Raw genomic sequence first — 21,486 nt, 5'->3', positions numbered from 1 at the left:
GCTCACTGGGTCCCAGATCCTCCCCCAGGCCCTGCCCACTGGGTTCCACTGGGTCCCAGTTTCCTCCAGTTCCTGCCCAGTGGTTCCCAGTCCCCGCTCCCTGGCTCCCAGTTACCCCCCAGACCCTGCTCACTGGTTCCCAGTTGCCCCCAGTCCCCACTCACTGGTTCCCAGTTGCCCCTAGACCCCTCTCACTGGTTCCCAGTTAACCCCAGTCCCTGCCCACTGGCTCCCAGTCCCTGCCCACTGCTTCCCAGTTACCCCCAGCCCCCATTCCCAGTCCCCCCCAGTTACCCCCAGTCCCCGCTCCCTGGCTCCCAGTTACCCCCAGACCCCATTCCCAGCCCCCCCAGTCCCCACCCACTGTCTCCCAGTTCCCCCAGTCCCTTCCCACTGGTTCCCAGTCCCCCCAGCCCCCGCCCACTGCACCCCCATCACCCCCCCCAACAACGAGGACTGAGCATGCGCAGAAGCCATCCGCGCACAGACCCAGCCGCTCATCACCCTCCCTCCTCCCCCTCCCACTGGCCAACCCCCCTGCCCATCAAACCCTCCCTCCCCTCCGATTGGCTACATTTGAAAGCGCGGCACGCCTTGTGACTGGCGGCGAGGCGGGAGGCGGGCACTCCTTGCGTCCCCGCCCTCCCGCTCCTATTGGCGGAGAGCGGGGGACGGCGCGCGGTGATTGGCGGAGAGTTGTGGCGGGCTGGGCGCGGATTCGAACCGCGCGGGGCCGTTGGTGCCCCTCAGAGCTGCAGCCGCCATGGAGCTCGCGGAGTCCCCGGCGCCTCTCCGGGTGCGTGGGCGCCCCCCCGACCCCCCTCAGAGCCCCCCCGGCCTCCCTCATCCCCCGGGTCCCTCAGGGTGTCCCCGGGTCCCTCAGGGTGTCCCCGGGTCCCCTCAGGGTGTCCCCGCCCCCCCCGGTTCCTCTGGGCCTCCCCCCTCCTGTTAGGGCCCCCCCCAGCTCGCAGCCCCCCCCCCCCAAGCTCCCATGTCCCTCAGGGCCCTCTCCCCAAAATCTCCTCCCCATCCCCTCCCCCCCCGCCATTCAGAGACCCCCAAATTCCCCCCCGCCCAAGCTCCTGTCAGCCCCACCCCCTCCCCAAATCCCCCCCCCACACACACATTCTCCTCACATCAGGCCCCCCCCCCAAAAAAAAAAAAACTCCTCCTGTCAGGTGTCCCCTACTCAGCCTCCCCAAACTCCCCTCCTGTTAGAGACCCCCCCCCCAAACTCCCCTCCCATCAGGGCCCCCCAAACTCCCCCCAGGCTTGGAGCCCCCCCCCCCCAAACTCCCCTCCCATCGGGGCCCCCCAAACTCCCCCCTAGGCTTGGAGCCCCCCCACACCCCCAAATCCCCTCCCATCAGGGCTCCCCGTGACTCAGAGCCCCCCCCTAAATTCCCCCTCTGGCTCAGAGCCCCCCTTTCTGTCAGTTCCCCCCACCACAAGGCCCCCCAAACTTCCCCTCCTGCTCCCCCCTCACCCCCTCTCTCCCCTCCCTCAGCCCACAGATGAGAACCCCCGGCTGCCCAAGGGCGATGGCGCCAAGAAGCGGCTCTCGGTGGAGCGCATCTACCAGAAGAAAACGCAGCTGGAGCACATCCTGCTCCGGCCCGACACCTACATCGGCTCCGTGGAGACCGTGACCCAGGTACGGTGGGGCCAGAGCCACCCTCTGTGCCCTCCAAACCCACAGCATGGAGCTGAACCAGGGGGGGCTAAACGTTTCTTGTCTTTTTTTTTTTTCCAGCAAATGTGGGTTTTTGATGAGGACGTGGGCCTGAACTGCAGAGATGTGACCTTTGTGCCTGGCTTGTACAAAATCTTTGATGAGATTCTGGGTAAGATGACGCTGTTCTTGTATTGCTGCTTGATTATCAGGGTGTTTCTGAACCTCCAGGAGGAAACAGAGTTAAACTCGAGAACTCGTCAAGTGTGCTCTTATCTAGTTGCACTGTTGACCGACTAACACAAGCTGTTTGTGGGATGATGGCATTCATTATTCTAAACCCATTTCATTCAGTCCCAAATTCTCCTTTCTGTAGCACTTGTAGTACTCTTCTTTTAACTTATAAAATAGTTGCATTCCATTTTTTTTATTCATTCTACTGAAAATACTTCATATTTTGTCTTGATTGCTAGTTGAATATAATAAAATTTGTCTTTCTCTTCTAGTCAATGCTGCGGACAACAAGCAGAGGGATAAAAACATGTCGTGCATTAAAGTTACCATTGATCCGTAAGTTCTGCTTTGTTTTTTTTCAGTGCCTTCCCAACTCAGCTGTGTTTTATTTTTCTCATTTAGATACTTTTCTGATGAGTTGATGTTTGTATTAGAGAGCTCTATGTTAAGGACCCGTTCAAGTTAGATCATCAAATGTAATTTACCTGTTGTAAAAGCCTTTTTCTTTGTTTTCTTGGTCTGTTACAGAGTGCTGACTTGTGAAGTGACTGCTTTTTGTTGTGTTGTTTTCTCTGTTGTCATCACTTTCCCTTTCTTGATGTTCTTGCTCTGTCATTGAGAATCACCACACAAAAATTGTGTGGTGATCCATTTCATAGATGGTATCTGTGGACCTGAGACTGGAGGATTTTTTTTTTGTTGTTGACTTGTCCTCCCTCTGCTGGCTGCTTCTGCACTTGCTGAATAGAAATTTGTTCTTGTTGAAATGGTGGCCTTTCCCTAGAGACTTTGTGTGATATTTATTTCATAGCTCAGCCATCTGCAGCCTTAAAAACACACTTTTCCATCCCTCCAGAGAGAATAACACAATCAGTGTATGGAACAATGGCAAAGGCATTCCAGTTGTTGAACACAAAGTGGAAAAGGTCTATGTGCCTGCTCTCATCTTCGGACAGCTACTAACATCCAGTAACTACGATGATGATGAAAAGAAAGTCACAGGTAGGGAGGAGTCCACGGTATATGCTAATATTTTTGAGCAGCCTGATCGATTCCAGTTTGTGAACTGAAGTACCAGTGTGAGTGAGCAGGGGTGCTACCGGGTTTCAAGACTTCTCGTTTTCAGTAAAGGTACAACTAACTGGTCCCTTGCTGTTTTCCCTAAGAAAATAAAATGAAAAAGGGGGCAGGTCCTGATGCAAAATAGACGAGACCATCAGAGAGAAGTCTCTTTCCTATATTTTACAGTAATAAGGGCACAAACATGGACAACAAGAAAAATTCCCTTTGAAAATTCCCTTTAATCCCAATTAAATACAGGTTTATAGTCACATACTGGGTTTGTAGCATGATGATGATGTTCATGGGAAGTCTGCTTGTGCTGAAGTAACTCAGCTCTTGTTAGTCTGGAGTTCTTCCAGATGGTTTTGAACAAAGGGAACAACACGAGCCTGTTTTCTTCCTAATTCCAGGTGGGCGAAATGGTTATGGAGCCAAACTGTGCAACATATTTAGCACAAAATTTACTGTGGAAACTGCATGTCGCGAATACAAAAAGTTATTCAAGCAGGTATGGACGCTTCTCAGTTCAGTACGGTTATACCTGAGTTTTTCCAGATAAGTCTCTTGAGCTTTTATTCCAAAAATCTAGATGGTGTTTACATTCAGTGCACCACAAGAAGAATAAATTTGGCCCATAGCTACTCCACCAGCAATTATACTTCAAACAGATAATGAAAAGATTGCGCATGATCAGAATCTAATCTTTAACCAGCATTGGTTTTATCATTATTATTTGAAAGAATTTAAAATTCTTCATTCAGTTTGCTGCTTGTAAAAATTAAGCTAGCTACTTGTGTTTGTTAGACCTTCAACTCATAAAACCTGCTTTTCCTCAGACCTGGACAGACAACATGGGAAAGGCTGGTGAAATGAAACTGAAGTATTTTGATGGAGAAGATTACACGTGTGTCACTTTCCAACCTGATCTGTCAAAATTCAAAATGACGATTCTCGATAAAGACATTGTAGCACTAATGTCCCGAAGAGCATATGATATTGCTGGATCCACGAAAGACGTCAAAGTTTTCCTAAATGGAAAGAGGCTGCCTGTAAGTGAGCATCTAAGTGAAACAGTAATGTCTGTATTTCTCATGCCTTTGAAAGAGTGAGATTTTGCTGAAGCAATTTACACCATTACACACAGTGAAGTGAAAACTTGCATGAGTGATTTTTCTGCCTGCTTTTCAGGAGGACGTGAAATAGTAGCAGTAAGTACTTATAGGAGCTATTACAAATGAGTTCTCTGCTTTCATCTGTATGCAGGTCAAAGGATTCCGCAGTTATGTGGACCTCTATCTGAAGGACAAAGTAGATGAAACGGGTAATGCACTTAAGGTTATCCATGAGGAAGTAAATTCTCGGTGGGAAGTGTGTTTGACTTTAAGTGAAAAAGGCTTCCAGCAAGTCAGCTTTGTCAACAGTATTGCCACCACAAAGGTAACTCTTGCTTATTTAGTCACGTTAATGTCATATTCTTCATCACTGGTATTCTTAGCTGTTTTCAAATGTACATTTGTTAGTGAAAAACACTTAATTGCTTAATGTGCAAAGACCATGCTTAACGTTTTAAATAGACATGCACGTATTGTTTTCAGTGGAATCACTACAAGGTCCCATTTTCCCTTAGGGTGGCAGGCACGTTGATTATGTAGCTGACCAGATTGTGAATAAACTCATTGAAGTTGTGAAAAAGAAGAACAAAAACGGAGTTGGAGTGAAGCCATTTCAGGTACAGTGTTGGAATTTTCCCAGTGGAAAGCAAAACTAATGTTGTTGCAAATTGTGGTTAGATTAATGTGTTACTACATTGCTAATATACATTTCCATTGTAAAGATGATATATAGCTAACTACAGATTACAGAAGCCTTATATAGTCCACTTCAAGCCAACTAATGATATTCTCTGTTGAGCTGAAGTATTTTGTAATCAGAATCCTGTTAAGTCAGTGTGAATGCACTAAAACTTGGTATCTGTTAGATGACATCCCAAATCATATCGCTTTGCTTGTGAATGTCCATTATCTGTCCTAAATTGTGTCAAAAGACATCTAGGAAAATTCAAAACCACAGCGATAATTGAATTTGTTCTCCTCACTGCATGATTCTGACAGGCGAATGTCAGACAATGCTGCTGTTACAGGGAGATGAACCTGTGTCATCTGTACTGCTTGTCTTATTTAACTACAGGTGAAGAACCACATGTGGATATTTGTGAATGCCTTGATTGAAAACCCAACCTTTGACTCTCAGACTAAGGAGAACATGACTCTGCAGGCAAAGAGCTTTGGCTCAACATGTAAACTGAGTGAGAAATTTATCAAGGGTGTAAGTATTGGTATACACAGATAATCCAGGTGCCCGTAAAACTGCATCTTCTGTTTAATGTGGCAAATAGTTATAAAGTTATGGCATGAATTAAAGTACGTAACTTAAATTCTGACATGGTTAAAGCTTTTCCCACAGTTGATTTTTTTTTTTTTTTGGTATTGCAGGCAGTTGGCTGTGGCATTGTTGAAAGTATCCTAAACTGGGTAAAATTTAAAGCTCAGACCCAGCTGAATAAGAAATGTTCAGCTGTGAAACACACGAAGATTAAGGGCGTTCCTAAGCTGGATGATGCCAATGATGCTGGTAAGTGTTTTACATCCTTTGTAGCCAGTTCACTCAGAAACAGTTAACATTTGTTAGTTAGACAAATGAAACAACTGTCTCGTAAAGACAATGAGAAAATCTCTAATTATAGTTTACCCTCATTTTGTGGTCAGTCCTACATGCAGTGCAACAAAACCTGTATGTTTTAGAAGATGTATATTCTCATGCAATTTGTGGGTGTACAAGCCTTGATTTCATTTCTTAATTGGAAAATTGACTTGATTTTTTTTTTTCCAGGCAGCAAGAATTCTATAGATTGTACACTCATTCTGACTGAAGGAGACTCAGCCAAAACGCTGGCTGTCTCTGGTCTAGGAGTGGTTGGTAGAGACAAATATGGAGTATTTCCCCTTCGTGGGAAAATACTCAACGTCAGAGAAGCTTCTCATAAGCAGGTTAGTGGGAAAATCTTTATGTGCTGGAAGATGTGCTATGCTTCATGTAATGCAGTGTGTTTTAACTGAGTCACTACAGCTGAACACCTGGAACACTCATTTGTAGCAGGTAGTCTATTAAAAGTATGAGTCTAGTCTCACCTTGAGCCTGCCTTGCTGATTAAGCAGGAATATTGAATATTGGTTTTGTGGTCTAGGAAATGTTTAGAATGATCTAGAAAAATTTAAGCATTAAGATTTCAGTTTGGAAATACTAAAATTTTCTAAATAGGAAAAAAGCTGGAAAGGCAGAGCACAGTCAGAAGTATAGGTGCTGGATAATCTTACTTTTTTGAGCTATAGTTTGTCTGAAAGAAAAAGTTTTATTCTGTGTGATCTCTTCTAGATTATGGAAAATGCTGAAATCAACAACATCATCAAGATTGTGGGTTTACAGTATAAAAAGAACTATGAAGATCGAGAATCTTTAAAGACTCTTCGCTATGGAAAGATTATGATTATGACAGATCAGGTTAGGTTCACTAAAATTCAAAATTTGGGGGGCGGGGAGAAAAAGCACTAGAATACAGAGGAAAGAAGAAAATGCTATCTTTCTCTCACTGCCACTGTTGTACCTAATTCTCCACATTCATCCCTCTATTGTTCTGTGTTTCAGTGGGTCATAATGTGTTATAAGATACAAAACAGAACAGATAAAGTAGAGGGAGAGTAGCATCACTAAATTGCTAAATATTGTCTTTCCAGTCTGCTGATACAAGGTCCTTGACGAGTCCTTGATACACTTTTTCACAACAATTGTGCTTTTTTTTTTTTTTTTAACTTTATCCTAACTTCGAATAGTTAAACAGTGCATGGTCACATCTTTGGAAGTGAAAGTTAATAGGGTTAACTAACTTTAAGATCATCTTTTATTAGTGTAACAACTGACATTTCTATTGTGTCCTTGATTAAAGTGACTTTTTTTAAAAAACAAAACAGGATCAAGATGGATCTCATATCAAAGGTTTGCTGATTAACTTCATCCATCACAACTGGCCTTCTCTTCTAAGGCACAACTTCTTGGAGGAATTTATTACTCCCATCATAAAGGTAAGGGTTGACTTAGATGGTAAGGTGAGTAGGAATTCATTGGTCTACATCTGCCTCACATTCCACAGTTAACCTATATAAATTCATTATAGGCCTCTAAAAACAAAGAAGAAATTGCATTCTACAGCATTCCGGAGTTTGAGGAATGGAAAAACAGTACACAGAACTACAATTCCTGGAAAATCAAGTACTACAAAGGTTTGTAGAAAACATAATTTGGTGAAGTCAAATGAACTGACATGATTCAATTTAGTTAGCCCTGCTTTTGCAGGAAGGGTTTGGACTAGGTAATCTCCAAAGGCCTCTTCCCCCCCCTAAACTATTCTGATTTACAAATGGATGTGGTCTAGGATCTAAAAGTAAGCAAGTCGTAACCTCTAGATGGATGAAATCTCAAAATCATAGTACAACTACACTATTGTAGATATATGTTCCCTGTATCCTTTTAGGTGAGCATGCTTAGCTTTGATGTTTTTTGTTTTCCCCAGTACAGTCCTTGTGTACTGATAACGCTGTAAGCTAAGTGCTTACTCCAGAACTACTCTATACTGATAAGCAAGTTGCCAACTGCAGAACAATGGCTGGGTAATGAGAAATCATTTCCAATTTGTAGTTATTAGTTTCAGACATCAGAAGATCCAGACAGTCTCTAAAAGTGCAACATAAAACTGCTCGATTGTCTTTAATTCTTACGCTTTGTGTTACCTTACGTCCCGTTTAAAGTAATTTCAATTTTACGTACGACTATCTTCATGCTGTATTTATATGGCTCATCACAAGAATTAGATGTAGCAATGCCTTTCTTTGAACTGCAACTTAATATAAGCAAGAAATTAGTAGGATTAACTAGTATTGGCTCTGCAGGTTTGGGTACCAGCACGTCAAAGGAAGCTAAGGAATACTTTGCCGATATGGCTAAACATCGAATTGGCTTCAAATATTCTGGTCCTGAAGATGATGCTGCGATCACCCTGGTAACTTACACTTGATTTAATTGTTGACTTACTACCTTTGGTATTCTTCTGCTTAAAGTGCTGTGTGTTTTCTCTTAAAATGCTCTTAGAGGCCTTTGGGCTGGGGATGATCTCTTTGTTACCAAGGCTACAGCTTTAGTCTAACCTGTAGAAGCAAGCCTGTCCACAGACCTCAGGCCAAGAGCACTCTTTCAATGATGGTTTTTAAATATAGCTCAGAACAAACTAATCACTACAAACCAATTGACATTTTCAGACACAATAATGAGTATTCCTTTAACATCTTTCTGCATGTTCTGCTGCAGTTTTCTCCAAGCTAGACCTTCCCTTTTTTCCTTAGAATTTTTTCTTGTAAAATGGTTCACTGGTGGATTAAAACAGTCCTTGCTTTTGTGAGCTCCTTCACCTTCAGTAGATGTTGATTCTTAAGCATTCTGAGCTATTAGACGATGCCAAAAACTAAGCTTTTTTTCCCCTCAAAAACATTAATAGGGAAAACTACTTTTAGTTTTCTATTATTTTGTTAAAACTTCATAAAGCTAAGCTTAGCTACTGTGTCTTAGACCAGTGGAAATGATGTTCTTAATACAGTTAACTTCAAGAATCTGGTATTGCATTTATAGGCTACAAAGTCAGCCTGTTTACCATGTTCTTTCTCCTGGTTAAGCTCTCACTGTATACTTTCCTTTTCCTTAGTGTTCCAATAGGGTACACCAGAGAATGTCCTAAAACTGAACTTTTTTTTTTTTGTTTTGCTACATGTAGGCCTTTAGTAAGAAGAAAGTAGAAGAGCGAAAGGAGTGGCTGACTAATTTCATGGAGGATAGAAGACAACGGAAGCTCCATGGCCTGCCAGAGGTAAAAGGTTTACGCATACAAAGGAATTTGATTTCCTTTCTCTCCCTGGGGCTGTTCTCGGTTTCATTACAGCATGCTAGAGCTGTACACAGCTTTGAGTCAGTCACTGGGTTATGGGACAGTTAGTTATACTGCTTCAGGATCTTGCAGATCAGCTTATTTTTTTGCATCTCATTAGTATAGCCTGGGTCAGTGGTCCAACAACTTTTTTCTTTTTTTTTTTTTTTAATTTTTCAAATTACTTTATCTATGAGGAAATAATGACTTGAGCAGGACTGTACGAAGACTTTCTCAGTAAAACAGGCCTGCTTAATGGAAAGCAATGTTTTATTTTTTCATGCTGAGAATGTCATCACTTGAGCTGTGTTTAGCTAGTTGTACAAGGAGCTTCCATTTTAATGAAACTAGCCAAGTATGAGCTAAGAAACATGTTAGACCTTGTTAAAATTAAGGCAGTCTTGCATCTGTTTTCCTTAGGAATACCTGTATGGGAAAGATACTAATTACTTGACATACAACGACTTCATCAACAAGGAGTTAGTCCTGTTCTCAAACTCGGATAATGAAAGATCAATCCCATCACTGGTTGATGGTAAGTAATTTCAAGGTAGTGGTTCTGTATAGTATATTTCCCCCAGTTTAACGAATGGCGTTTTTTGTCATATCATCAGAATCAGGGTAACTCGCTGAGTTTTCTGGGTTGGTGTTCTAAACTCAAGTTCCCACTGCCCAAGTTTTTTAATCTTTTGGATTAAATATCTTGTCCGTTCTGTAGTATGTTATCTCAAAAAATTAACTCTTGTGCAGAATGTTTAGGTCTATAAGTAATTATTAGTTTCTACAGAGTGGAAGCGAAGCGAAATGTCTGTTCTAAACACAAGGTCTTTTTCTGTACAGGTTTGAAGCCAGGTCAAAGGAAAGTTCTGTTCACGTGTTTCAAAAGAAACGATAAGCGGGAGGTGAAGGTTGCTCAGCTGGCTGGTTCTGTAGCTGAGATGTCCTCATACCATCATGGTGAAGTAAGAAAGTGTACTCATTGTGCAAAATACTTTAAAAAAAAAAATAAGGCAAAAAAGAGCCCTTGTTCCACTTGACAGTTAACATGCCTCTACTGCGGAATTAGATCTTTGAGTATAAACACCAGAGTAAAGTGTCCGTATATCATATATCAGTTGGTCTGCTTTTAATTCTTCAATTATTAATTTAATGAGATAGGCAGACTGACCAATCTTACCTATACCTTATGGGAGTATGTTTCATTCAAGAAAGCGGAACAAGAAAAACCTGCTTTACTTGCAGTAGGTTTAGGAAGATGTTAAATAAAGCCTTTACCATGGTAAGGAGAAGTTAAAGACTAAAACAAGCTTCCTTTAGGAATCTCATAGAATCTTTCATCAGAGGTTCCAAGTCCAGGCAGGTAGCAGTATGCTGCAGGTCATTGGAATGTATTTATCCAGACTTAGATGGTCTTGGGAGTCAATGGTTGGTAGAATTAAATGACAAACACATTACTGTAGCCTCTTTAAGGCTGGCTTTTCCAAGGTTACCTAATACTTTTTACAAGGAGTAGAAACTGTCCGCTGCAGCAGGTACGCTTGTCTTGGCCAGGAAGAAACGCAGGAGTTCTTGAAAAAGACATGGGAACATATGAGTAGAGGTTACTGTATTGACTAAAAGCTGTTCAGGAGCTTTGCTCTTTCTGTCAGTTGCTGCTATTTTACATAGTAATAGCCAAGTGTGTTTTCAGTGAGAATTCCATTTATTATTCAGTAGTCAAATTTATCTCCTATATCAATTCTGTTCTTGGAGTAAATCTTCCCTTTAGTTTTGTCCTCTCAGGGAAGAATTCTGCAATTTTTAACTGTGACCCTTTATTGCAGGCATCACTGATGATGACCATTATTAACTTAGCTCAGAACTTTGTGGGCAGTAACAACCTCAACTTGCTGCAGCCCATTGGTCAGTTTGGCACAAGGCTGCACGGTGGGAAAGACTCTGCAAGCCCTCGATACATCTTCACAATGCTCAGGTCAGCATTAAAATTTTCTTACTGTCTTAAACATCTTTAGCATGTTACAGGACTCCATTTAACATTGCTTAAAACGAAATATGAATTAATGTTTTGCCTTTAAATCTCTAAACTTGGACCACTTGAATATGAAAGAGTCACAACAAATTTGTGACTTGGATTCTAGATTGGGAGAGGTAAGCTATAGTATTTTATAGTACAGTGCAACATCTGACTTACATAAAGTACAAACTTTGGGGGCCCAATATATTCAGTGGAACCAGCAGACACTGCTGAGATTGCTTAAGATTCATTGAGTGAATGCACAGATAAAACCTAGAAACCTAGTTTCCTAACATAGATGCTGAGGCTGCATGGATAAGTTGGTTGATATGAATAACCCTTAATTATTTGTTTCCTCTAATTTTTGAGGGTGGTTCTTGTGTAACAAGAATTTGGGCTGAATTCTCTTTTCCATTCTAGCCCGCTAGCACGGTTGCTGTTCCCACCAATGGATGACAATGTCCTAAAGTTCTTATATGATGACAATCAACGTGTGGAGCCAGAGTGGTACATCCCTATTATTCCAATGGTGCTGATAAATGGGGCAGAAGGGATTGGTACTGGCTGGTCCTGCAAGATCCCCAACTTTGATATCAGGGAAACTGTGAATAATATCCGTCGTCTGATGGATGGAGAAGAGCCTTTGCCAATGGTAACGTATTTCAACCATGTCTTGCTCATTAATTTATTCAGCACACGTTGAAGCATTTGATGCTTTTGTTTTTAAGGACTTGCAAGGACACAAAGCTGAATCCAATGTTCTTTTCTGCTTAGCTTCCTAGTTACAAGAACTTCAAAGGCACAATAGATGAGCTGGGACCTAATCAGTATGTGATAAGTGGTGAAGTGTCTATCCTTGATTCTACAACCATTGAGATCACTGAGCTGCCTGTCAGAACGTGGACGCAGGTAATAAATGCTGAATTTGCCTTAGGAATGTATATTTTGACCTGTAAAGCAAAAAATGGTGATTTGTAGGTTTTTTTTGGAGCTCTTAATCTCCAAGGAAAACATGGGTGGTCTGACTTGGACTCTTTTCTCAGACTTATAAAGAACAAGTTCTGGAGCCAATGCTGAATGGGACTGAGAAGACGCCCCCTCTAATCACAGACTACAAAGAATATCACACAGACACAACGGTGAAGTTTGTAGTGAAGATGAGTGAAGAAAAACTAGCTGAAGCCGAAGCAGTGGGTTTGCATAAAGTCTTCAAACTCCAAACAAATTTAACGTGCAACTCCATGGTATGTAATAGACTGCTGAAGAGAGTTCTCGTTTCAGGTCAAAGACAGCATGTACAGCTGCCTTTACTGCTTCTAATGAGAACATGCTTTCAGTAACCTATTCGCTTTGATTTTTCTGCTACTACTGGTTTTAAATCAGCTTTCTAAATATACCTTTAAAGGGCCCGCTACCAAGCCTGTCTCTTGACCTAAGATGGCGTGGTTTTGTCTGAAAAAGTCAAAGTGATCTGAAATCACTAGGTCCACAGAGACCTCTGTTGTGACAAGGGCACTGCCACTGAACGTCTGGACTTTGACAGTGTTTGCAGCTTGGTGGAAGGTGTTTATCCAACAGATAGCTTTAAGATTCAAGTAACTTTTGCCCACTATGTGTTTCTTTTAAGAAATTCAAAATTCTAAAATTGTCTCTGCTGTGTTCAAAAGCTGAAGTAATTTCTGAAATGACACTAAGGCTTTATAATTGCTTAATAAGTCCATTGAGCTATCACATCTGTGTTATAGATGATTTTCAGTCGCTTTGAAAATCAGTTTCATGATCATAACACCTTTTGTTCTTTCATCTAGGTTCTTTTTGACCACGTTGGCTTTCTCAAGAAGTACGAGTCTCCCCAGGATATTCTTAAAGAGTTCTTTGAACTGAGGCTCCGATACTATGGTTTGAGAAAAGAATGGCTTATTGGAATGCTAAGTGCCGAGTCTGCAAAACTGAGCAACCAGGCTCGTTTCATCCTGGAGAAAATAGATGGAAAAATAGTGATTGGTATGCATTGCTCTTGGTTCTTTGGTTTAAGAAGCTGGTAGAAGAGCTAGGTGCTCCCTTGAGTTCTGTCAGCACCCTCTCAGCCCCAGCCTGGCTCTTCACAAAACACACCACAGCTTATCTTGCTGTTCCAGTAACATGTAAGAGGAAAATGCTTGGCAGAGGTCCTGCATCTATAGGGCATTTATGTACATGTTAATTAAAGTAGGGTGCTCATACAGCTTTCCTACTGTGTGTTTGACGCTATTTTGAAAGGCGAAATATTTTTTTTAATACTTTAGCAAATACTCCTATCTGTTTCTGGCTCGGTAGGAACAAGAGTTAAGTACTAGTAGGGTTAGAAAGGGTTGTCTGTCTGTCTGGGTGTTTTGTTCAAATGCATACTTGAGAGCCCATATCTTTTCTGTGTTATCTTTGAACCTCTGCAAAATATTCTGAATCATGTTCGGTCGATTGGGGTTTCAAAGTTAGAAGACACTCAAGCTAGCAGCATCTGAGAATCATGAGCTAGAAAAGAAACAGATCTTTGTTTCCAGCATTCAAACTTTTCAATCAACTTTTCCACCTCAGTCTAAAAGGCAGTCTGTATTTCACTTGCATTTATGGAGGACGCAGCTAGACAAAGTGTCATAAGATGCTTTGTGGTTTGTGTCTGAAGGCAGCCCAATGATCCCAACAGTCTGTGTCTGTTTGACTTGACTGAGGAGGAAAAATAATTCCCTTGAAATGCATTTTCTTGGCTTTTTGTAATAAGCAGTTCCAAGGCTGACAGAGCTGGTTTCATTTGTGTTTGTGTCTCATGGTTGATTGCTTGTGATACATTAAAGAGCAAAAAATTCCAGCTGAAGCATTTCCATTGGTTGGAACATTTATAGAATAAATTTCCCAGGTGATGTCTAATGAGGTGCAAGCTCTACCGAAGCCTTGGAGTCATATCAGGTTTTTTTCCTCCACCTGCCTGCCTATTATCATAAAAGCATTCTGATACCATCACACTTTGTTTTTTTTGAAATTCAAAAACTAAGGGCTAGGGAAATGCATGTATGGAAATGAAGGAGAAAATATTTAAAGTGCTCTGGCAGGTGTTCCTGACGAGTACAGGAGCAATGCCGAGCTAACAAATCACCTGCTAAGTAGGAACTTTTTTGATGTTATTTTAAGCTCTACCATGTCCCACCTCTTGATGAGGAAAGGCTATTTTAGATCCCTATAAGAAGCTGAGCTGTTACAACCATAGGATCCAAAACTTTCAAAGCTTCTCTGGCTTTCCTACCAGTGATTTGTAGTGGTTACTAACTGACAATTCTGAAATGTCTGTTTATAGAAAACAAACCCAAGAAAGAGTTGATTCAAGTTCTTATCCAAAGAGGCTATGAATCTGATCCGGTGAAGGCTTGGAAGGAATTGCAAAACAAGGTAATACATCTTTCATCCTCTAAAGTGATCAGAGATGGGGGACGGTCCAGAAGATTCAGAATTCATAGGAAGAAGGTTGAGTTGTGGTAGCAGCTGAGGCTTTTGGAAGCTATAACTTCACCTGTATCCATTTCTGAATTGTCCTAGAAGAGTCTAGTGCACCATAAGCACATAGAACACCTGCGATTCAATGAGATTTAATCAGTAGTCCTACCGTTGTACGTAGCTATATTTGTTGCCAATGCTTTTTTTCACATTCAGGAGGAGGAAGAAGAAGAAGAGGATGAGAGCAACAAAGAATCAGCTGCAGCTACCGGACCAGATTTCAACTATCTACTGAACATGCCCCTCTGGTATTTGACTAAAGAGAAGAAAGATGAGCTCTGTAAGCAGAGAGATAACAAAGTACGTTCCTTCCTTTTCTTATAAAAGCATGGTATTATATTTTTATGGTGGATTAAACTATGTGACTCATTCTCAACTGTGGTTCACTTTAGGAAAAGGAGCTGGAAAACCTGAAGTGCAAGAGTCCCTGTGACCTGTGGAAAGAAGACCTTGCTGCCTTCGTTGAAGAACTTGATGTATGCTAATGTTCAGTGTAGTCTTACCAGCAACTTCAGTGTTATCCTGCAAAGGCTGTGTTTTGTTTTTACTTTCTTTAGTATGTTGTTTGTTCTGTATTCTGATGGTTGTGTTGTTTTATGCTCAATTCTGCAGGCAGTAGAAGCCAAGCAAATGCAGGATGAGATGGCAGGGATAGCTGGCAAACCTTTAAAGGTAAAAGGAGGGAAAACAAAAGTGAAGAAGGCACAGCTGCCAGAAGTAATGCCATCAGCTCATGGCATAAGGGTTGTTCCTCGGGTAACTGCAGAAATGAAGGCGGATGCAGAGAAGAGAGCTAAAAAGAAAGTAAAGGTAAAAAGTTCCAAATGCTTAATCTTTTATTACATCCTCTTCAATACAGAAGGCAGTCCTAAAGAAATACAAGTTCTTTTTGGTTGAATTTGTCCTAATGAAGCAGTCACTGTCTACCTTCTGGGAGAGGAACAGAATTTTAGGATATGGGACACACTGTAAACGGATGTTTCTCAGTCTAAAGGAGAACAGACTCACTAACATCAGGAGATGGCTTAAAAGGAGATCTCTTGGTAACAGCATATATTGCTGTCAGATGGGCTGCAGAGGTGGCTTAGAAATGAAGAAGCAGATACAAGTAAGGCTGTTCTAGGTGTGTTGGGGATTTTATAAATCCTTTAGCAGGCAGGAAATACGGGTAGTAATTCTCTACTCTAGAACAGCCTTTGCATTTCTCATAATGCTTTCAGCCACTTCATGCCATTGTTCTCGTTATCATGGAGATGAAGATTTAATTCTTTTACAGGGCTACTTGAAATTATGCCATTCGGCCATTTGCAGCCTAGAAAATGAAAATATCCCCACACCTGTTTTGACCTGTAAGCCAGACACATTGCTCCTTTCCTACAGATGGTTCCATCCAACCTTTTTTTTCCGATTAATTTGCCTTGTTGATTTAACCCACCCTGTTTAAAATCTGCATCCTCAATACACCCTAGAGCCTCGTGGGCTGTCAGCACACAAAGGCGGTACCAAAGCACACTCAGGTGTGGGGACAAAGTTCCTGTTTTTGTTAATGTTGGATTTTGTGTTTTCAGTCACTTGATCCGGGGTTTGTGTCTGATTTTGGCCGTAATCTATTTTACACACAGTTTGTTTCACAAACTCAAGATTTCTTGTACTGCTAACTTTTGTACATCTAAAATAAGCTGTCCCCTTTCTGCGTTGCTCTCTACGCTTCTTCAAATTGTGTGAGTTAACTCACTACCTATTTGATATCTGCTTTTATCTTCAGAGTGAAAAGAATGAATTAGATGAAAATCAAGAAGGAAACTCATCAGGGGACAAGGAGTCTTCAAGCCTTAAGCAAAGAATAGCGCAGAAGCGTAATGTTGTTCAAGGTAAATACTTTTTTGTGTTATTCCATCAATGGAAAGTGAGGGGAAAGTTTGTCAGTTTGGTTATCTGACCTCTTCCTGAAGTGGTGAGTGACATCTAGGACTGGTACGTTTGGAAAAACTGGGTGAGAAACAAAGTGATTCTGGATAACAGTCAAGCTGGTGACATGATTGTTTTTCTTTGACATTTAAGCCAGAATCCTCTGAGTTTATTGATATATTTCTAAGTTGAGCTTGAGCTACTGATCCTGAAGCACATATGGAGGTCTGCTGGTTCATCCTGCCTCCCGATATTTTTCAGGTACCAAGAGACAGGCCACTCTGCCATTTAAGCCAGTAAAGAAAACGAAGAAACGAAACCCTTGGTCTGACTCAGGGTCTGATTCAGAGTCTGATGATTTCGAAGTGCTTCCTCAAAGAGAGAGAGTGGTTCGCCAAGCAGCAGGTGAGTGAAGACACAAATACAGAAGAGGAGCAGTCTGTGGAGGAGAAAATTGAACAGACTGTTTAGAGAGCTCCCAGAGTCTGAGATCTCAGCCAAAAGTCATTTTTAAAGGCTTATTTTACTCCATGTAACAACAAAGTACTTCTACTATTTGAGTAGATTTTCACAATGACATTATTTCAAGGAAAAGCAGAAGTGGACAAGTAGAGAAAATCAGGTTATCGATTTTAATTATGCAACTGTCTTAGCAAATCAAACGTGCTGTTGGTAAGTGTGCTCAGAACACACTTGCAGCTTGGAGTCTTCTCACTGTCAGTCTCAATATCCGCTTGTTTTTATTTGCATCTCTATTTTTAATAACTGCATCTAAAATATTGGAAAGGGAACCAAGCTGAATATTACCAACTGTGTAAAATGATACATCTGTGTTATTTCATCAGCCAAAATCAAGCCCATGATCTCTTCGGACTCGGATGAAAATTTCATCAGCTCAGATGAGGAGTCTGAATTTCAGGGGCACAGTGAAGGCAGCAGTGAATCAGATACGAACTCAAAAGAGAAACCTGCTCCCAAGCCCCGAGCTGCCCCGAAGTGAGTATTTCTCCATGTAATTGCTGACAATTAGTTGTACTTGTGGTGTTAATGTTACGTAGTAATAGTTTTTTCTTCAATGCACCTGTTTAGTGCATCATAAGTTAAAAAATACTTGGGGTTTTGTATTCTAGGGAAACCAGTGAAAAAACAGCTAAAGCTCCCAAGCAAAAGTCAGTAAAAGGTGATATCCCCGGTGAGTACAAACCCTCCTAAGCCTTGTTGATTTTCCTAAAACCTTATGAGAGTACCCTGGATGCTCCAACCAGTGCTTAATGCTGACAAAGGCAGATGTTAGTCACGTTATGCAAAGAACTTTGATGCTGGGGTGCAAGCCCATTTTACTGGACAAGGCTTTTTGTCTGGTTCTGACTTGAATTTGTGATTAATCCAGTTTTAATAGTTGTTACAAAGTTGCACGCAGTTATTCTGCTCTAATGCTTTAGCCGGACAGAACAGATAATTTAACTGTTTCAGGCTTGCTTTCTTCTTTCTATGTTCAGTCAAAGGCCAAGCTGTTGCTGATGAGGATGTGAGTCAAGCTCCTGCAGGTCCTTCTGTCTCCATACCTCCCAGTAAGGCTGTACCTAAAAAACCTGCTGCAACTAAGAAGGCCAGTGCTGCTAAGGGTAAGGAGAAGTTGAGTCTTTCAGAGCTACGTAATCATGTAAAGGTATTTTTTAGATTGCTCTTGTTTCTCACAGGAATAACTCTAAGTGGTATCTCAAAGTGTTTAGAGGACTGAATAGCTTGAGTTTTAATTTCAGAGAAGATCTGAGGTTTGTGGTGAAGGCTGCCTAATTGTTGTCACTTCTTTAGAAGCTTGTTTCCAAACATGACGTGTTATAGTTCATCTCGGACATGCTTGAAAGGAGTAAGCTCTAGTTTGGGAACAGGAAAAGTAAATGCTTCCTTGAGTGCTACGTAATACTCAGCAGAAATAATCTGAGTGGAATTTGCCCTGCCGTCAACATTCTCTATGTCTTTTAGGGAAAAAAGCTACCTGGCAGCTCGCTTTCCAGGAAGAAGAAAAGCTTCTTTGGGGTAGCTTGGTCTGTTTAGTGCTGGTTCAGACTTCAGTCGAGGGCATTTGAGTCAGGTTTTGTGAATTTAGACACCCAGAGTCTTTGACAGACTTCGAAAGCTGTTTTGCATATTCCGTTACTCGCTGGTTTTGGTCGCAGCAGTAAAGCAATGCCTTACTTCACAGCAAAATAGCTGCTTTTTCCACTTCCGATTTCAGAGAAAGCCTGTTGTCATTCAGCAGTGGCTTGCTCATTTCATCTGAGCTTGGAGACACGCTTCAAGATGCTGTTAAAAATGTCAAAACAAGGATAAAAAAGAACTCAACAAATAACTGTTTAGTGTATATGGTACAGTCCTTCCCTGTGCCAAAGTGTTGAAGGCATAAGACTGGCTACACAGCCGTGAGGCTTCAGAATTTGCAGGTCCAAAATGGTCTGTATATTGCATTGGGTACATTTTAATGTGATCCTCTAAATGTAGAGGAGCTAAGGAAGGAGATAAACAACCTCGTTTCTCATAATCTTGGTAAATAGCTGTCTTTCTAGAAAATGATGCTTCAAAATGAGATGACCTGCATGCTGACCTTGCAGCACAGTGCAGAGCCGTATTTGCTTAGGAAGGAAGATTTGTGCACGAGAAGAGAAGCAGCAAAACAAAAGTTTAAAGGCAGAATTCTGTTTCAGATAACCAGCCGTCCATCATGGATATCCTAGCCAAGAAAAAGGCTGTGCCAAAATCTAGCAAGACAGCAGTGAAGGAGGAGCCTCTGGATTCGGATGCTAGAGCAGCGGATGCCAAGAAGCCTGGTCCGACCAAGGGGCGGAAACTTACCAAAAGGCAGCCGAGTTCCTCAGATTCGGATTCAGATTTTGGTGTGAAGCCTTCCAAATCAGTTGCAGCAAAGGTTTGTATTCTACCACACGTTAGTGCCAAGGGGGTACAAGAGTCTGGTGTCAGTTATTCTGGCAGAAAAATTATGGTGGAAGTAAAACCTCCAGTGCAACACCCCTTTTCATTACTGGATGGGGGGGAGATGGGTAAGAAAGGGAAGGAAGTCAGGCAGAAATACTCGTCCCAGATTGTTGGTTTGATCTCATCAGCCTGAACAACAGCCCTACCTGTGACACGGAGGTGTGTTTTATGCTAATTGGATGTTAACCTGTTTATGCTCAGGTTCATGATTCACTTCTCAACTATGCTTTCCCTCCAGAAACCCAAGCAGGAAGACAGTGACAGTTTTACTGCTGAACTAACTGCTCGCGCAGACAGTCCCACAGAAGCCGCACCCCGTGCCAGGCCAGGACGTCTCAAGAAGCCTGTCCAATACTTGGAGTCATCTGATGACGACATGTTTTGAATTTTTATGAAGTTTTTAAACTATTGATCTATGAAGTTTCTTTCAGCAGAGCCCTTAACAAGCTCTCACCGAAGAACATCTCAGGCTAGGAAGTCTTTTTCAATTAATTTAAGCTTGTCTAAAAATGTTTAATACAAGTGAAGACAGATCTATTTTTTTATTTTTTTTTTAAATTCAGACTTGTTTAAATAGGAACACCCACCCTTTCTCACAGTGATGTGCCCAGCCAGTGCTGATGTGCTTCCCTTTTACCCATTAGCTAGCTGGAAGGTCCGGGTGAAATCTTTTGACTCTTTGTGGTCATTTTAATATCAAGGCAGATGTTTGTATATTTCAAGTCCTGTCAATTACGCTTGCCTAGATTATTCTCTATCCTAATTATATATCATCTTTAGATATCTTAAAAACTAACATGAAAACTTTTAACTTCACTAACACAGAGACTTAGCTGTGAGGTGCAGGTATATAGAACTCCAAGCTAGTGTTTTTCTTAGTCTTTTATGTCTGTGCAAGCCCCTGTTGCTCAACTTCTGCCATGTTGAGTTTTAGCCTTTGCTTTTTTTTCACTTCAGATTTGGTAACGGAGGTTTGTGCAGACTTGTCTCCACACTGTGCTCAGTGTTGGCAGTTTTATCTTCTGCCCTGCTGCCAAAAACCCTGCGTTCAGCTAGTTCAGCCCAGAGGTCATCCTTAGGTAAGAGGCACTGGTGCCTGCCAATGTCTTATGCCATTAGCCGGGTGTCTCTTGAGGTGCCAGCTGTTGGCGAGGAGGGGAGCTCAGCAGCAGCTGGAGAGACAACTCTTTGTCATCCGGGAGTCTTTGATGAAGGCAAGCAGGCTGGTTATTCCAACGTACACATTGCAAAGCAGCAGGTTCCCCTGCCCTGGGCTCCTCTGCTGCTGTATTTGGCACTACAACAGGCTGCGGTGCAGAACGGGCACTCCACAGCGGGAAGCTTCTCCTGCCACCTCCTTCCTGGGCACAGAGGGCTTCCCCTGAGCACCTACAAGTGCAGTCCCCTGCCTGCTGGAGCCCCTTTGTCACCTCCCTGCCCTTGGGCGTGGAAGGTATCCACCACTTGATTCCCCCCAGCTTCTGCTGAGGAAGACGTCGTCCCCTCAGCTGTATTTCAGGGGTGTAGAGCTCGTCGTGATTTCTTCCTCATGGAGCCATTTCTATGGCACTGAGTGTTTGTTTTGTGACCCTGTAAATATTTTCAGTGTTTGTCGTTAAGCCGTCCTTTTAACTATTTACGTAATAAAAGATTTTTTTTACTTGAGCTTTGTTCAATAAAAGGAGTTGTCCATTCCTGTCTGTTCTCCCAGCACTGAGCTCTCCCTGTCCCTGGGGCATGGTGTGCTGGTGGAGCACAGGGCTTGGAGTGAGCTCTGCTCTGGGCATAGCTTTTGGTACCCAGAATCATTTGGGTTGGAAAAAGCATTTTGTGGGGTCATTGTGCCCTGAGGGCAGGATGCACCACTTGTCATTAACCCTTCTTGAGTGGTTCAACAGCCAGAGGGGAAGGGGTGCAGCCTTCCCTGCTCTTCTACCCTTGTGTCATCTGCAAATCTGGAGTCGTGCTGTCACCCCCCTCCAGGAGCTGTGTGCAGTGCATGTCTCTGGACCAGAAACGAGGTGAGGGAGGTGCTGAGGAGCCGCGGCGTGG

At 42.3% G+C, this 21,486-nt stretch overlaps 1 protein-coding gene across 1 annotated transcript; it reads left to right on the top strand.

Annotated features, from left to right (window-relative positions):
- Positions 1–649: 649 nt before the first annotated feature.
- Positions 650–21,099, top strand: TOP2A (DNA topoisomerase II alpha). The gene is made up of 35 exons (XM_038168827.2): positions 650–796; positions 1,508–1,654; positions 1,754–1,844; positions 2,179–2,242; positions 2,763–2,908; positions 3,379–3,476; positions 3,805–4,017; positions 4,232–4,405; positions 4,596–4,697; positions 5,156–5,293; positions 5,461–5,599; positions 5,858–6,015; positions 6,401–6,526; positions 6,994–7,104; positions 7,197–7,302; positions 7,969–8,078; positions 8,844–8,936; positions 9,414–9,528; positions 9,834–9,955; positions 10,817–10,965; positions 11,428–11,659; positions 11,782–11,916; positions 12,051–12,251; positions 12,816–13,011; positions 14,336–14,427; positions 14,689–14,832; positions 14,925–15,008; positions 15,145–15,342; positions 16,298–16,403; positions 16,702–16,845; positions 17,286–17,436; positions 17,571–17,632; positions 17,940–18,065; positions 19,146–19,366; positions 19,673–21,099. Exons 1-35 carry the CDS (start codon positions 764–766, stop codon positions 19,817–19,819), a joined length of 4,674 nt encoding a protein of 1,557 aa, XP_038024755.2. The 5' UTR covers positions 650–763; the 3' UTR covers positions 19,820–21,099.
- The last annotated feature ends 387 nt before the right edge of the window (positions 21,100–21,486 follow it).

This window comes from Anas platyrhynchos, chromosome 28 (genome assembly GCF_047663525.1).
Source record: "Anas platyrhynchos isolate ZD024472 breed Pekin duck chromosome 28, IASCAAS_PekinDuck_T2T, whole genome shotgun sequence".
NCBI classification, from domain to species: Eukaryota; Metazoa; Chordata; class Aves; order Anseriformes; family Anatidae; genus Anas; species Anas platyrhynchos.
This window is presented reverse-complemented; position numbering and strand designations above follow the sequence as displayed.